The sequence below is a fragment of the Lepus europaeus genome, chromosome 3 (genome assembly GCF_033115175.1).
Source record: "Lepus europaeus isolate LE1 chromosome 3, mLepTim1.pri, whole genome shotgun sequence".
Lineage (NCBI taxonomy): Eukaryota > Metazoa > Chordata > Mammalia > Lagomorpha > Leporidae > Lepus > Lepus europaeus.
In genome coordinates, this window is record NC_084829.1 from 135529045 (window position 1) to 135545944 (window position 16900).

Genomic DNA, 16900 nt, shown 5'->3' on the forward strand with positions numbered 1-16900 from the left:
TGCCCAGTCCAGCTTTGAGGGTGTCTATGTCCAAGCCTATTCTGATTGGCCAGTGGATGAGCCATCCCAATTATTAAATACTGACACCCCCGAGGGTAAGGCTGTGTAGGCACAGAGGCCAGAGCAATCTCAAGACAGGGGATGCCAAGTTAAGAAGTTCAGATCTTATCTTGTCAACATTAGGGAGCCAGTTATGGGTTTTTAAACAGATGACTAAACTGCCAAAAGTGGTTGTAATGAGATTCGGGGAGCAGTGGCTGTAGAATGGATGAGAGAGAAAAAAGAGCATGGGGTGAAAAATTAATGAGGGGCTGTTATCATAGCTCAGGGTGAAGTGATGACAGCCTTAGAAGAAGGTGGTGACAAGAGAAATGGAAAACAAACCGTGAATGTCAAAGAATCACCTAGCAAAGGGCCAGGTTTCTTTCTGTCTGCCAGCCCATGCCTCGCACAGTGGCCAGTGCTGAGAAAATCCGCCACACGTATCTATCAACGATAAGAAACCAAGCAATCAGTGTCAGGGCGACAAAGGTAAAATGAGGACCTAGGTATTTTGGCAGAAAACAGACTGAAGACTAGAAATACTTGTGAAGGTCTCCCCTGCCACCTCCACAGTTTCTGGGTGTGAAAACTGAGCTTCAGAGACATTGTACTTCGATAGCTTCTCATTTGGTTATGAAAGTAAACCCCTCCTCTTTGTCGCTGTTGTTTCTATTTGATCTCTTTCAACAAAACCTCGCTTGTTTGTGGATTGACTCTGACGGCTGTTATTTAATGTTTATAACTTTTACAGGGAAAGTGTAGAGGAGGGGGAGGAATGTTCTAAGAAGAGAAGCTAAGAAAATTGCTTTTGTAAACTGGTTTTGAGGACTTTGTCCCAAAGCTTTGAGAAGATAGGGTTGTGACTTGGGGAAAAGCGAGCCACTGCATCAAGCAGAAGGAAGTAAGGCCTTCATCCTCCACAAGGGTTTTCAAGCTATGGTTCACCATCCACAAACAGGTCATAAAAACAACTTAGTGCTCCTGACCAGGAAGAATAGGATAGAGTATCAGATTGCACGGTTGGTGGTAAAGAGTAAGTATCATTTGTGAAACTTTTTTCATCCGTGTGTGTGTGTGTGTGTGTTGAGGTAGTATGTAGGATGTGTTTCTTATTGTGAGTCACAGTCAAAAATATTTGAAAGCCGCTGCCTAACAAACACTTTTTCACAAAGTAAATGAAAGCCCTTTTCAATCAGCTGACAAAATACAGGGTTTTGCTAAAAGAATAAAAAAGGTCTTTACTTCTTTACGTCTAGAAAACCTTCTCTGCTTTCTAGCAGATCTCTCCACCTGGCCTACGTTTCTACCCCATATCGTAACCTCTTAAATATTCTCCAGTAATAGTTTTTTGTTTTTTTTGTGTTTTTGTTTTTTGTGCATATTGTTGAACTCTTGGTATAGAGTTGGTCTTCTGTGCATAAAGTTAATTGAAAATGGATCTTAGTGGAGAATGGGACTGGGAATGGGAGAGACAGGAGAAGGAGGAGTGGGAGTGTGGGTGGGAGGGTGGGTATGATGGGAACAATCACTATATTTATAAAGTTGTACTTATGAAATGCATGAAGTTTATACTGGTAGCTTTGGGATCTGCAAAGGAAGATTTGTCACCCACCGGACACCTTGCATATACTCCTTAAATAAAAGGTTCCTTTGGGAAAAATAAATAAAATAAATACATAAATAAAAATTAAAAATTAAAAAATTCTCCAGTTTCCTTGGCCATCTCTGTATACAAATGTATATTAGTGGGGCCGGCGCCGGCGCCGTAGCTCACTTGGTTAATCCTCTGCCTGCGGCGCTGGCATCCCACATGGGCACCGGGTTCTAGTCCCGATTGCTCCTCTTCCAGTCCAGCTCTCTGCTGTGGCCCAAGAGGGCAGTGGAGGATGGCCCAAGTGTTTGGGCCCTTGCACCCGCATGGGAGACCAGGAAGAAGCACCAGGCTCCTGGCTTTGGATTGGCACAGTGCCGGCCGTGGAGGCCATTTGGGGAGTGAAGGAAGACCTTTCTCTCTGTCTCTCTCTCTCTCTCACTGTCTTTAACTCTGTCAAATAAATAATAAAAAAAGTATATTAGCAATTCTATGATACAGTACAATTATCACTTTTATGCAAATAAAACCTACACATAGCACTGATTTTTTTAAATTGATTTATTTGTTTGAAAGGCAGAGTGATAGAGAAGGAGGGAGGAAGAGAGAGAGAGAAAAGGAGAGAGAGTGTGTGTGAGAGGGAGAGGGAGAAACAGAGAGAGATCTTCCATTGCTCGTTCACTCTCCAAATGCCTGTAACAGCAGAGGCTGTGCTGGGCCTAAGTCAGGAGCCAGGTGCTCCATACTGGCCTCCCTGGTGGGTGCACTTGGGCCACCATCTGCTGACTTTCAGGTGCATTAGCAGGAAACTGGGTCAGAAGTGGAGGCAAGACCAAAACCCATGGAATGTGGGCGTCCCAAGGCGTGGTTTAACCCATTGTGCCACAATGCCCAGACCCATACAGCGTTTACTGAATGTGTTGCAGCTAAATGTTTAACAATAGGTCTCCCATGGAGAAACAACTCTTGTTTGTAGCATTTGCCACTTTTGTGGTGTAAATGCTCCAAGTATAGGCAATTTCAAGCTACTGTCACTGCTTGGTTGATGCGAAATTGGAAGGCAAGGCCCAATAGCTCATACTATATAGCACTTCCACCACACAGATGTAGTAGACACACAACCTCAAGTGCACAGATAATAGGACAAATATATATATATAAAAGGCAGTGATGAGGTTTGAATGTCTTTTTTTAGGAGAACTTATTTAGCTGCATAGTTATACACTTGGTGTTTAATAATGGACACGTGTAACAACCAGCTCACAAACATTTGCTTCGCACAATGCTGTCCTGGATCAGTCTCCCGAGCAAGCTCTGATCTCAACGCTGTCTACCATCTGCTGAAGAACTCAACCCAGAGCTCTTCCATAAGAAACCACAAGCCTAACACACTGAAATCTACATGCACTTTCCTCTTTGACTCTCCTCCTGCACACTTCTCTTCCCCTCCTGACTTCCCTATTTCTATTAATGGTGCCTCCAATATCCATCCAGTCAGTTGCTCTGAGCAGCCCCCTCCTTTTCATTCCACTTAGGGTTGCTGCCCTGGTCTAGACCAGCTAACTGGCCCCTTCCCCTTCGGCCTCTTTTCACTCCAATCTATCTGACAAATGCACGCCTCTGCCAGTATAGCCCTTCCATTCAACACACACCTTAATCAGGCCTTCACAGCTCTCTGCTCCAGGTAATCTGGACAGCTCCGTGTTCCCTGTGCTTGGAATACGCCTTGTGGTTCCCGATTGTGTGCTTTTGCTCGCACTTTCCCCCCTCCGAAATATCCTTCCCTTGTCACGGACGCCTACCCTGAACTCACATGACAATGAAAATAATCCCAGCTTCAACTCTGATCAGAGTGCCTGGGTCCAGCTCCTCCACTTCCAATCCACTTTCCTGCTAATGCACACCCTGGGAGGCAGCAAGTGAGGCTCAAGGACTTGAGTCCTTCCACCTGCTTATCATGGGAATATATACATGATGAGAATCTGGAGAGTGAAAACAAGCAAGAAGTGCCAAATCAGTGAATCATCTAAAGCTAAAAATGCATTTGCTCACTCTCTCTTCTGGGTGCTCTATGAAACATATCCCATTAAAGTAACACCCCGTTGCTGTAACTAAAAGCTTTGCCAGAAGTCACCATGAAGTTGCTCTCAAACCTATGGCTTTCAACTACACATGCTACAGCCGTTCTTCATGAACTGAAATGATCAAGAGTTATGGATCCTTTAACCATTCGGTGCTTGCTGTAATTACTTTCCTCTTAATGCCCTGAGCCAATAGGGTTGAAGGGCTGAGGGAAAGGTAGGTGGTAGAGACATGGAGCCCTTGACCCCTGCTCTGTTGTCACCATTGATAATTCTCATTCACTTTCAGGATGACGATCACAGATATTAAGGATCCTCCACAGGCCCAAGATTTCACTGCAGTCACAAACAAGCTGAATTTGTGTCTTTTGTATGTCTTTTTCCCTCCAGCCTTCCACCATCTTCAGAATCAAATAAAATGCTTCAAGTGCTGGTTTTCTGGAGGGGGGAGAGTCATAATGATGATTCACAAAGCACCAAGTGATTCCTTTTCTTTCAAGTTTCAGTTATGAAGCTGATGTTTTACAGGAAAAAAAAAAAAAAGACAATAGGTTCCACCAGCCCTCTGGGTACCGGCAGCATCTCCCTCATGGAAGAAAATGATTTGGGTTTAGGGGGAGCCCAAATCCTTCACCTAGGAGAGGTGAAAAAGATTGAGGTAGGAGAAGGTGATGGAAGGCACCCAGCACTCAGCTACCAACCCTAACATTGGGGTAATTAACAAGTGGTCCGGAGATCTCTTCCATGAAAACCATAGGGGTACTTGTTTAAAATTCAGATTTGGAGCAAGCATTTGGCACGGTGGTTAACATGGCACTTGGGGTGCCCTCATCCCTAACAAGAGTGCCTGGCTCCAGCTTCTCCATTTCCAGTCCACCTCTCGCTAATGCACAGCCCAGGAACCTGCAAGTAATGGCTCAAATGCCTGGGTTCCTACCACCAACTTGGGAGGCTCAGGTTCAGTTCCAGGCTCCTGGCTTTGGCCTGGCCCAGCCCTGGCTGTTGTGGGCATGTGGAGAATGAGTCAGCAAGTGGAAGACCTTTCTCTGTGATTCTCCGTCTTTCAGAGAGAGAGAGAGAGAGAAATAAATAAATTTGAAAAAAAATTTACTCCAGATTTTTGGGCCCCACCTACTGAATTAGTCTATGGGGACAGCCTGGGCCTATGCATTTTCATGGCTACACCCAGTGATTCTGATACACAGTGAAGATCAAGGATTACTGTTCTAGTGTTGACCAGCTAAAGCTTGTAGGTTCTATACAGCTGTCAACTTAAAAATAGTGTTTACATTTTTAAAAGGTTATTGGAAGAAAGGAAAAGAAAGATTGAAAGGGAGAAAGAGAGATATGGAACAACCCACAAAGCCCGAAACATTTACTACCCAGCCCTGTACAGAGCAGCTCGCCGACTGTTGTCTAGTGCATCACAAACACAAACCTTCATCAGAATTTAGCTCCATCCCAGCCCTGCCCCAGCCTAGGTAACTGATGCAGCAGATCTTTTAAAAAATAAAATGATAGGCCGGCGCCATGGCTTAACAGGCTAATCCTCCTCCTTGCGGCGCCGGCACACCGGGTTCTAGCCCCGGTTGGGGCGCCGGATTCTATCCCGGTTGCCCCTCTTCCAGGCCAGCTCTCTGCTATGGCCCGGGAAGGCAGTGGAGGATGGCCCAAGTCCTTGGGCCCTGCACCCCATGGGAGACCAGGAGAAGCACCTGGCTCCTGGCTTCGGATCAGCGCGGTGCGCTGGCCGCAGCGGCCATTGGAGGGTGAACCAACGGCAAAAAGGAAGACCTTTCTCTCTGTCTTTCTCTCTCACTATCCACTCTGCCTGTCAAAAAAAAATAATAAATAAAATAAAATAAAATGATAAAATATGCAAAATTGGCATCTAAACTGTAAATGAAGTGGAGGCAGAGGTGAATTCTCATAGCTTCCATAAACTTAATAGATGGCAATATGTCACAAAGTACCATAATTAAATGTCTGCATATATATTCTTTATTGGAGTACGCATGTTCCAAGCACATCATCACCACACATCCAAGGGAAAAACGTAAAACTATGCCCCCCTACTATCTGGGGAATGAAAATGCAAGCATTACAAACTCTCAAAACAAGGCATAGAACAATGCTCAAGAGGAATAAAGGAAAATGGAATTCAGTGTCTTTCTACATAACAAAAGCTTCAGCATCATAGAGCAGGTCCCCTGCCAGAGAATCTCGGGAAAGAGGCTGTGAAAGGGTTTGGATAGTCGCACTGTGTACAGGACGCTCAGCAATTGGGGCTCTTCCCAGGTAGGATCAAGAAGCCATTCCAAAGCCAGAATACAATTCCTCCAGGGGTAGTTTCTAGATGTTTGTTCTAGATATTTCTTTAAATGTTGTTTATTTTTTATGTGGAGAAATAAACTTTATTATAGGATCTAGAAATAAATATTGGCTTTAAAAATACATTAACTTGTAAGTGACTTGTCTTTGGGAGTTGTGACTTAACTATCTCACAGCACTGGTCTCAGTGTTTTTTTTTTTTTTTTTTTTTTCTCACAAAGAAAGGAATGTTAAAACCTTACTAGAAACTAGCCTATTTTTGATAAGGATTTCAACTACATAACAATTTTTAAGAAACAAAGTTTAAAACACTAGATAAAGTCTTGAAACCTAGCATGCTTCACCATTTAATAAAATTATGACTCATTTTAGTAAGAACATGCTTTTTTTTTTTTTTGTAAGAAACCTGCTTTCTGAGCTAAGTTTGAACGGTGGGGCACATGGGACACCCACAAACCCCGTCAGCAGAAGTCTCAAACTCCTGAAAGATTAAAGGAAAAATAAATTAGTGTGTACAGAGAATGAAAAAAAAAAAAAAACCCCCAATGGTACTAATCTATAAGCGGAAGTAAAACTAAAACTCCCCTAAAATCCCCCAATCACCAATCCTTATAAATTCGGCACTTCTCTGCTCCCTCGACTTCTCCAGCAAGCCCCCAGCTAACTGAACACCAAAGTCTCTGCTGACTTGCAGCTGGTAAAACAGAGTTCTCCCACCACCCCAAGCACGGACCCCGACCTCTGTACTCACAAACCGTGTGCTTTTAAAACCACGCATGCAAACGCGGGGTTTCCAGAGCGCTGCCGCGGGCGGGCTATTGGGGACCCCGTGCATTCCTCCGCAGGTGCGTACCCCAGGGCGCGCACGGCGCGGGGGCGCAGGTGTGCGGTGGGCGCCCGGGTGGGTGGGGCCGGGCACGGGCCGGGGCTTAGGAGCTGGGGGCCCGTGACCAGAGGCGGTAACGTTTGGGCTGCGGGATCCTGGAGCGGAGGGAGCGCTCGGCTGGGGGGGGATGCTCCATGGTGCACGGTGATAACCCCGCTAAGTGTTCCCTGTCACAAGTTTAATGAGTTGTGTTCTGTATTAAAAGGGACCTGGCCAAACACCCCCAAGAAAACACACGTTGCCTAGCCTCCAAGTCTTGCACCTCTAGAGAACCGAGTTGTAAACCCGACCTGAAAGCCAATCCCAACCACATGCGGGAGTCGCCCCCACCCCCGACCCCTTGCCACCCAGGCTTCAGGTGCCCGGGAGCACGTCCGGGGGTGGCGACCGCGGTGCGGCCACCGAGCAGGAAAGGAGGCGGCTTCCGCGGGACTTGGCGCGGGCCAGCGCCGCCACGGCCCGGGAGCGGGGTTTGCGCAGGAAAAGGCGCCTCGGCCGCGGCCCCGGACGCCCCTCCCCGGCCCCGGGCTCGCCGCCCGCGCGCCGCCCGGGCCTCGCCGCGCGCCAGGCACAGCGCGGCGGCGCGAGCGGCGAATGGGAGCGGCGGCCCGGCGGGCCCCTCGGCCCCGCGGGCTGCAGCCAGGGCGACCGCGGAGGCGGCGGGCAGGGCGCGTGCGCACTGCAGGGGCGCCAGATTTGGCGGGAGGGGGAGTGTCCAAAGCTCTTTGTTTGATGGCATCTCTGTTTACAGAGTTTACACTTTAATATCAACCTGTTTCCTCCTCCTCCTTCTCCTCCTCCGCCGCCTCCACCTCCTCCTCCTCCTCCTCCTCTTTCTCCTAAGAAACTTCGCCCCGGCGGTGCCCAGCGTCGCTGCGCAGCCGGGGAGGGACGCAGGCAGGCGGCGGGCAGCGGGAGGCGACAGCCCCGTGCGGTCCCCGCTGCTCTCGGCGGAGCCCCGCTCCCGCCGCGCCATGGCCCGGAGACCCCGGCACAGGTAACGGGGAGCCTCGGCGGGCGACGGAGGGCGGGGACCCGCGGGGCGCCCGGCGCCCCAGAGCAGGTGGGAATGGGTTCTGGGATCCCGTGCGGGGCTGTCAGATCCCGGGCAGACCTGGAGCGCCTGGATCGGCCGCGGGAGCCCCTGGACAGACTGACGAATGCAGTCTGCGGGAACTGTGCTGGGACTTCGGGAAGCAAGCACGCCCAGCGGCTCCCGGTGCACGCTGCACGGGGATACGTTTCTCTTTCGGGGGGAAGCAGGGTGGTAAAGGAGCAGGTTCCAGCCGGGCGCAGAGCGGTGCCCCCCGGCCCCGGGGAGCCCAGCGGGTGCCCGGCGAGGGGGTCGCAGCCTAATTGCTGGATGCGTGGAGATGCGTTGGGGGCTTGGAAGCGCAGAACATATGGCAGGCACGGGAAATGCTGGATCGTTTATAGCTGCAGGTAGTTTATTTCAATTTCATTCATTCTTTATGGAGGCCGGGGCGAGTGTCAGCTGACGAGCGGCTGGAAGGAAGATTTCAGGCTCGCACTGGGGGCTCCTCGCTTGCAAACTGTTGAAGCACAGGTTGGAAGGCTCGAGGCGTTACTCCCAGGGAAGCGTTTGTTTCTGTTGCAAACTCTGCCCGTGCACCCACGCGCCCGCTCCGCACATGTCCCCCGCTCTGGGCAGGCGAAAGCCCAGGGCGCTTTGGCCGAGGAGGGACATATGCGTCCGAACTGTCATTTGCTGGCCTCAGCTGCCACCGGCCGCGGCACCTCCCCGGGCTGGACGCGCCGGGGCTCCCTGGGAGCCACCGCTGCCGGGGCTTGCGCCGGGGCCGTCGTGGTCGCCACGAGACCGACAGCACCCATGGCCGCTGCCGCGCCACCGACGCGTTCCCCGCCGGCGCTTCCCGGGGGCCACGGATCCCGGCGCGGCGCGCACACGTGGACGCGGTCGCTCGCCGGCCCGACGGCCCCTGGCGCTGGACAGAAGTCCGGGGAGGCAAAGCAGGCCCACCCGCTCTTCCTTGGGTGCTCTGCTTTGCTGTCTCTTACTGCTTTGGGCTGCTCGCGCGGCGCTGGGAAGTTGCAGAGAGCGTGGGCGTGGGCCCTGCAGGAGCGCCCGGGCCACGCTGGCGGGGAGCAGCGCCCAGGCGCTGCCAGGCGCCCGGGGGCGACATGGGCGACTGGGGCAGGGGGGATGGGCTGAAGAGGACCTAGGGGACTGGGTTTCACCTTTCGCCTTTGGGACTTAGCCGGAGAGCACCTCGGGCCACCTGCTTTCCGAGAGCAGAAGGGGCATTAGGAGGAGGAGGAGGGCGCCGAGCAGGGGAGCCGGGAGGAGGCGCGGCCGAGGCTCCGCGCCCCGAGGTCCCTGCTGCCCCCCTCGGGGCGGGGCCGCGCAGGTTCCCGGCCGCTCCCAGGTAGCCCGGAGGGGAGGCAGCCGGGAGGGGCGGGAACCTTGAACCTGCCTCAGGGGGAAGAGAAACCCGGCTGCGGGCTCGGAGCCGTTTCTTGCAGGGCGAGCATCGACTCGGCCGGGATTATGAACCAGGTCAGCGAAATGAGTCTTAGCCCCCATTCTAGAATCACAGTGGCGGCCACAAGGCACTTCCTCCCGTACCCTCCCTCTTCCCAGCCACCCCCCCTCCAACACCTCTTTTCTTTTTCGTTTCTTTGCACGGTTTGTTTCCTTGACAGAACGCAGTATTCATAGTTGTACTCCGGTAACCACACCGGGTCTAGCAGGTGGGGGGAGTCGGGTGCACGGAGCCTCCAGTAAGCCTTTGAACGTCCTCTGACTGTTGGCTCCGAGACCTCGCCAGTGCAGATAAAGGAAAAGTTATTTCAGGCCCTGAGGAGAAATTAATCATGCTACTGAGGCGACAGAGACCCCTGCGAGCTAGGAAGTCGCCTGCAGAGAGAGCTCCAAGGCGGGAACGTCCGCGCCCAGCCGGCTGATGCGGGACCCCCGAGCCGACGACGGCCTGGGCAGCCCGGACTCTCCCTGCTGCCCTCAGGGCCCCCTCAGGCCCCGCCGAAGTCACAGCCCACGACCTCCGCGCGACCTCGGGTTTGCACATCTCTGCCTCGGTGCGCGGTCTGCAAGAGCCCCGGAAGACGTGGAAGCATCATTTCTGAGCGCTGGAAAGTACCTTAGAAATAGGATCCAAGCCCTTGTGCACAGGCGAGGAACACAGGCCCCGAGAGAGAGGAAGTGATTTGTCCAAGCCACGCTGCAAGGTGGAGGCAGCTAGCGCCGACCGGCCTCCGGAACCGGGTCCTGGCCCAAGACTGTTTGCCCTCACCTGTCCTTGGCTGCCCCCTGTGGGCGGCCGCAGGTGTTGCTTGTGCCCGGGTTGCTGAGCTCAGTTTTGCAAATAGGATCTTCAGATCCAGCCAAACCTAAAAAAGTGACTTTGGCTTGAATCTCTGGCTCCACTTGCAGAGTGCTGTGGTTCTCCTGGTGTTCCTGGTATTTCCAAGGGGATAGCTACTGCATTTGGGGGTGCATAAAACGGAGTTGCTAGGGACCTTTCCAAACTGACTTAGAGCTCCCGGCTTATCTCAATTGGGGGAGGGGTCACTGTGTTTATATTAAAGAAAAACGTGTAATTATTATTGGCCAGAAGTTGTTCAGTGCCTCGTGTTCAACGTGTGAAACCGAAGTAGGCTCTTGTTTCAAAGGATCACCCCTATATAAAAGAAATTATTTCAGATTGTAAATATAGTTCAGTGTAAGATGTGTTTGTTGCTTGGCTGGTTTAGTTTTTTGGCACTTAAATTTGACTAAGTACTAATTTAAGTACTAAGTACTTAAATTTGTTTCACAGTGTAACCTGAGCCACCTGATGTTGCCCTAAATTCTAGTTAGAAACTATTTGAACCCCTAAGCCAGGGTTTTGGGTGAGCATTTTTGCTTGACCTGTGGGACATTGGCAGTATGCACTCATGAGTAGTTTGGGAAGATAAAACCTGAAACAAATATAAACCTCCTTCTAAAAATTAATAAACCACATTATGATGTTACTTTAGATCAATGGTCCCATTTTGATGGATTTCTCAATATTACAATGATAAATTTTCTAAGATTAGTGTCATTTTGCCTATCCTAAGTTTTATTAGAAAAATTATAGCTAAAGCTAAACCGTCAAGTTACTCCCATCTAGTTAGTATACGATTAATAAACATTGAGTGTAGGGTTGCTTCAAAAGTCTTGATTTTAGTCAACTAGGTAAAGGAAAAGCTCTTTTGAGAATGGTAATGGGTTCTTTTTAAACTCATCGACTTCTGAGTGAACCCTCAGTTTTGGGTAAGGCACGTTGTAAGGTATTTCAAACACCATTCCATCAGAGACAGAAAAAAGCACAGGTGTAAGTGAGATTCAGACTATCAAATGACCTCACCATTCACTTAGTTACTCTGGAGATGGGGTATTGTAAACAAGACCAGAGCCTGGGTCAGCCCGGCCCAGAACTTTAAGAATTGGATATTGATGTCATTTAACGTTTACTCCCTTGTCGGTCTACACTTCCTTGGGATTAAAACCCCTTTACTCTTAGATTCTCCTAATCTTCTCATCTGTAAGAAATGACTGTAAATGACTGTATGTTAGTGGATGTATTACTTCCCAAAACTTTTTTTTTGTTTGTTTAATAGAATGCCAGCCCTGTTGGAGTAACATAATTGAGATGTTTATTGTGTTTGAGAAATACCGTTTAAATGATGTGACATATGCCTGAGATTTTGAGTGTGTGCTTATAGAAAGGACATGGGCTCTTGTTCCTTTTCTTGTCCTGAACATTAAGATTTAAACAGAAGCCTTCATTGGTTGGAAGGTGGCCAGATGTGTCACTTGTCGCTGGTCTAGCAGTAACAGCAGGTTGAAACATGCAGAGGAATAGGCAAGTGCCAGACCCTTCACCGTATCTGTGGATACCAACAACAGCAGAGCCAGTTTCCAATACCAGAGCAACAGATTGCAGAATGCAGTCTTGTGGTGCAAGCTTTCAGAGTTTCATCTCCATAACCATTGGAAAGATGATGAGGAGCCTTTGTGCACGTTTTGGAATCCAGGAGTTCAAACCCTCCAGTTTCAGCCCTCATCTGCCCCCTTCTTATTTCCGCAGCATTTACAGTAGCGACGAGGATGACGACGATATTGAGATGTGTGACCACGACTATGACGGGCTGCTTCCCAAATCCGGAAAGCGTCACTTGGGGAAAACTAGGTGGACCAGGGAAGAGGTAACAAACAAATCACTTTATCAGAACATGAGCCGAACGCAGTGTGTAGCATTTAGGAAACACAAGATTTCAGCCAAGTCACAGGTGCCTAAACTCCTTAGCAAGCTCTCTGAGATCCTGTCCCAGCCGGCCCGTGCAGCAGGCAGCCCTCTCACCACTCTGCCACACGTCCATTCCCAAGCTCTTTCTAGTTCTTTGAATGTCCTCTTCTTCCCACTTGCTGCTTCCTCTGCGCTTCTGTCCACCTGCCGACGTCTCAACCTTTAGCCCCTCCAGGTTTTACTGCTTCTTCGGGACCCATGAACGCAGGGCCTCTTCCGTGAAGCCAGCCGTGGCTTCCTCAGACGGGTTGGATGTCTCAGCCTGTGGTCCCATGCTGTTGGCCCCTGTCTGCCTCACTGTTGCTGTGACCCATCTGCCTCTCTTAGGAGACTGCAAGGCTCTTGAGGACAGGGCTAAGTGTCTCTTCCTCTTTATGTTCAAAATGGCTTGACACAAAGTAGAATACCAATACATGTTCCCTGAATGAACTGTTATTTCCCAAAACCCAGCAAACAAATGAAGAAAACGAAACATTCAAAAATCATCTCGGTATAAAATGCTCATTTAATATCCTTCATATATTTCACAGAGCATCCAGTAATGAATGCAGATGTATCTGCTTCCCACTTCTCTTTCTCAACAAGCTCCCCAAAAGCTTCATCTTTTGGTCCGATCCCAATTAGTAATGCTTGAGGAAGGGTGTCTTCTTTAATGCTATCAGTGAGTTTGCAACTAATTTTAGAGGCTTTCTTGTTAGAATAAACGGTATTAACTCTTCTCCAGATCCATTGCACTGTACTTCATTGAAACCAGAGCCCCTCCTGGCACCAGGCAGGGTTCCCTGGGAGTCTCACAGGAACTGCACATTTCACCTAGCCATGCCATGCACTTGGATGGTCCCTAGAGATCTAGAAGTCCTGTTGTTAATCCTGGTTTCCTCATTCCTGCATCTGTGTTGTCCCGGGGACTTCCGTTGTGTGTGAATGTTATCTTTGCAGAAACTTCAGAAGGAAGACACTTAGACACGTGGGAACTGGTAGCACTGTCAACAGTCTGTGAGCTGAAGCACCAATTGCCCACACATGTTAGCGTCTTCTCTGTTCTCATATGTTGGGTCTCATTTGATACAAAACTGAAATATTTTCATACATTGAATGTGTCTTCAAGTTTAACTAAGAAAAAGGAGCTTCCATTTTGTTATTTGAAAGAGGTTGAGCCAACTGTGAATGCTGTATTTCTTCCTCAAGATCCTGTGTTCTGCTGTAGGTAGATGTCTCCTGAAACCAGCACTGGAATTCACTTTTTTCTTCACAGAGTAGCATTGCTAGCAGTTACCGTATATCAAACACTCAGTATGTGTCAGCATCATGCTAAATATTTTCCGCAATTATGTCATGTAATTCCCAAGCAACCCTCTTGATATCAGCATTCCCATTTTATAGATGACAATACCACACTCCAGAAAGATAAAACGACCAACTCAAGCTTAGAAAACTAATCAACAACTGAGTTGAGATGCAAACTCTGGTCTGATTCTAAATAAATCAGTGCTGTCAATCACTCTATTACATTTTTATCTGCTGTATTTGGACATATTTGAGACAGTTTTTTTTTTTTTTCTGGAGTGCACTATTGGATCGGTTCCTTTGTTTACTGTAAGTTGAACAGAGTTACACAGTAAATGACTGATATCCTAGGATTACCTTTAAATGTCTTAGGATGAAAAACTAAAGAAGCTGGTGGAACAGAATGGAACAGATGACTGGAAAGTTATTGCCAATTATCTCCCGGTAAGTTAGTGTTTTTTAAAAATTTTTATGAAAGTAAAGCTCTTTGCAAAGACTTAAATAAAATATTCAAGGAAAGGTTCTAAGGTGTTAGACATTTACTCCAATATAAGAAGTTGGGGAAGAGATGTGCCACCATAAATTATATTTATATTGTAATTCATGTAATTGGAGTTTTAAAGTAGATCATTATAGGATTTTGACAACATAAGCAGTTGCTTCTTATTCATTTGTTAGGATAATTTAGCATTTTGGTGATTTGTTACATGGAAGATGATTAGAATTGATATTTTCGGGGCCAGAGCTGTGGCGTGGCAGGTAAAGCCATGCCTGCAGCACTGGCATCCCATTTGGGTGCTGGTTCAAGTCCCACTTCCAATCCAGCTCTCTGCTGTGGTATGGGAGAGTAGTGAAGGATGGTCCAGTGCTTGGGCCCCTGCACCCTCGTGGGAGACTTGAAGGAAGCTCCTGGCATCTGGCTTCAGATCAGCTCAGCTCCGGCCACTGCAGCCATTTGGGGAGTGAACCAGTGGATGAAGGACCTCTCTCTCTCTCTCTCTCTCTCTCTCTCTCTGCTTCTGCCTCTCTGTAACTACTTTTCAAATAAATAAATATAAAAAAAAAAACCTAATATTTTCCCCAAGTTGGCTTCTTCTAAATTCCATACTTTCATCACTAGCCATACTTTTGGCACCCAGATTGGGAACTCGGGAGCCCTTTTTGACTTACCCCAGTCTCCTGTGCGCTGCCCCTGGCAGTTCCTAAGCTCCCTGGCCTTCCCTTGCAGGCGGTCCCTTCCTTTCACTCTCGGGGCTGTGGCCCTGGGTAGGCCACCACCCTCTCATCTGGGCTGTTGCGAGGGCTTCCTGCTCCTGGCATTTCACTTTAACAACCTTCTCAAACACCTTTGGAAGACAGAGCTTCCTGAAATGCAGAGCGACCCTATCTTTCCAGAACCAGCAGCGGGGACTTTGAACCTCACAGATTCAATAACCCACTTCATAACATAAATAACGCCCGGGGCCTTCCTCCACAACCCCCAGCTTCCAGATCTGGCTCTCTGTCCTGCTTCCTCCGCGTAAGCAGCTTGGGTTGAATTCATTTCTGCTTTCCCTCCTCTGGGCTTCTGTCCCTGGTTATCCCGCTTGCTAGAATGTTCTCCCTTTGCTTCACCAGTTAAAGTTCTGTCCAACCTTCAAAGCCCCCTATCAGGACCACCCACCTACAGAAATAGCTTCTCCTAAGGAGATCTGTCCTCACCACGTATCATTTTGCTTTGTCTCTTCTTGCATGTGAATCAAATTCGACCGTCTGTTAGTTAATTGTGTATTTGTCTTTTTCTTCCTATACGATTACAAGTTCCTCTAAGGTAGGGCATATCTTTTATGAATCTTCATTCCTTCTACAATACAAATATTTGTGGTCCTAAATGGAAGAATATCTCCTCGTTTGAATAGGAGGCAGACTTGAGTCAATGAGGGTGGGTTTCCATAAAAGCCTGGCCATATGGAATCCCTGACAAGTCTGAGGCTGTGTGAGTTCCTCCATGTGCCATTGAGAGTAAGATGAAGTTAAATGCACCATGATATTCCTTTGGGTCACGTGGCAGAACTGTCTCAGGAGCCATCTAATTTCAGATGCAACTTTGCCATGGTCTGTGCAGCTTCTCCAGCCTAAACATAACAAAGGATAGATGGGTACTCTACACATGGCCTAAAATGTTCCTCGCACGTTCCCTAAATATCGTCTATGTGTGATTCTCATTGCAACAAAGGCTTCACGTGCCTGTCACATCCTGTCTTCCTGACAGTGCGTCTTTTCTTTGTCCAGAATCGAACAGATGTGCAGTGCCAGCACCGATGGCAGAAAGTACTAAATCCTGAGCTCATCAAGGGCCCTTGGACCAAAGAAGAAGACCAGAGAGTAAGTGTTTTCTTCACTGGTGAGTGAGCCACAATGAGCGATATTCCCCAAACCAAACCGCTCCATTGAATGCTTCCCAGCTTGAGAGAGCAGTGACGTGTGCAAGCAGGAAGTAGAGGGCTCTGGTCCCATTTTTCCAGTGAATAAACGCAGACTTTTAGAATTTCTCTAAAGGTCTTATAAGAGTGAAGAATGATGCCCCTGACTCATGACATAACATTAAAACCTAGGTTATTTTTGTGTGTTTATCTGAAGGTGATAGAGCTTGTACAGAAATACGGTCCGAAACGTTGGTCTGTTATTGCCAAGCACTTAAAAGGGAGAATTGGAAAACAATGTAGGGAGAGGTGGCATAACCACTTGAATCCAGAAGTTAAGAAAACCTCCTGGACAGAAGAGGAAGACAGAATTATTTACCAGGCACACAAGAGACTGGGGAACAGATGGGCAGAAATCGCAAAGCTGCTGCCTGGACGGTAATAACGTGTGGAAAATCTATTGACTGGGAAGAATGAGGGAGTGGGTTCTGAATATTCCTGTTTTCAATGTATGGTGAATGAGTTACATTCGATCAATGTAAGTGTCTCATAGCTTTTAGAACTGGAAGAGATCTTAGGACTTCACCCGTTTGAGGACTTCCAGGGTCCACCCAACAGGCAGCCTTGAGCCAAGTCATTTTAACTTTGCTCAGCCTCAGTTTCCCCATTTGCAAAATGAAGAAGAATCTATTCTTACAGACTTAGGAGCAAGTAAAATAAATTATTTAGGATCAAATAAAATGAAGGCCAAAATGCTTTGTGAACTGCAAAACCATAAGCACACAGAAAGGAACTGAGGACAGACAGCTTGTCCCTGGTCTGGGTTCACCCAGTTGGATACCTGGCCAGCTACCATTGGGGAAACTATGTAGCTACTATTTTCCTAATACCTGTGTTCATTTCATTATACCACATGAAGAAATAATATACTTCTAGAATTATCATAG

At 48.4% G+C, this 16900-nt stretch overlaps 1 protein-coding gene across 1 annotated transcript in view; it reads left to right on the forward strand.

Annotated features, from left to right (window-relative positions):
• Nucleotides 1-7876: 7876 nt before the first annotated feature.
• Nucleotides 7877-16900, forward strand: part of MYB (MYB proto-oncogene, transcription factor) — a 32869-nt gene continuing 23845 nt past the window's right edge. The window contains exons 1-5 of the mRNA XM_062187734.1: nt 7877-7928; nt 12046-12163; nt 13924-13995; nt 15823-15915; nt 16171-16391. Coding sequence (XP_062043718.1) covers nt 7906-7928; nt 12046-12163; nt 13924-13995; nt 15823-15915; nt 16171-16391 — 527 coding nt within the window. The 5' untranslated portion in view covers nt 7877-7905. The remainder of the gene's footprint in view (nt 7929-12045; nt 12164-13923; nt 13996-15822; nt 15916-16170; nt 16392-16900) is intronic.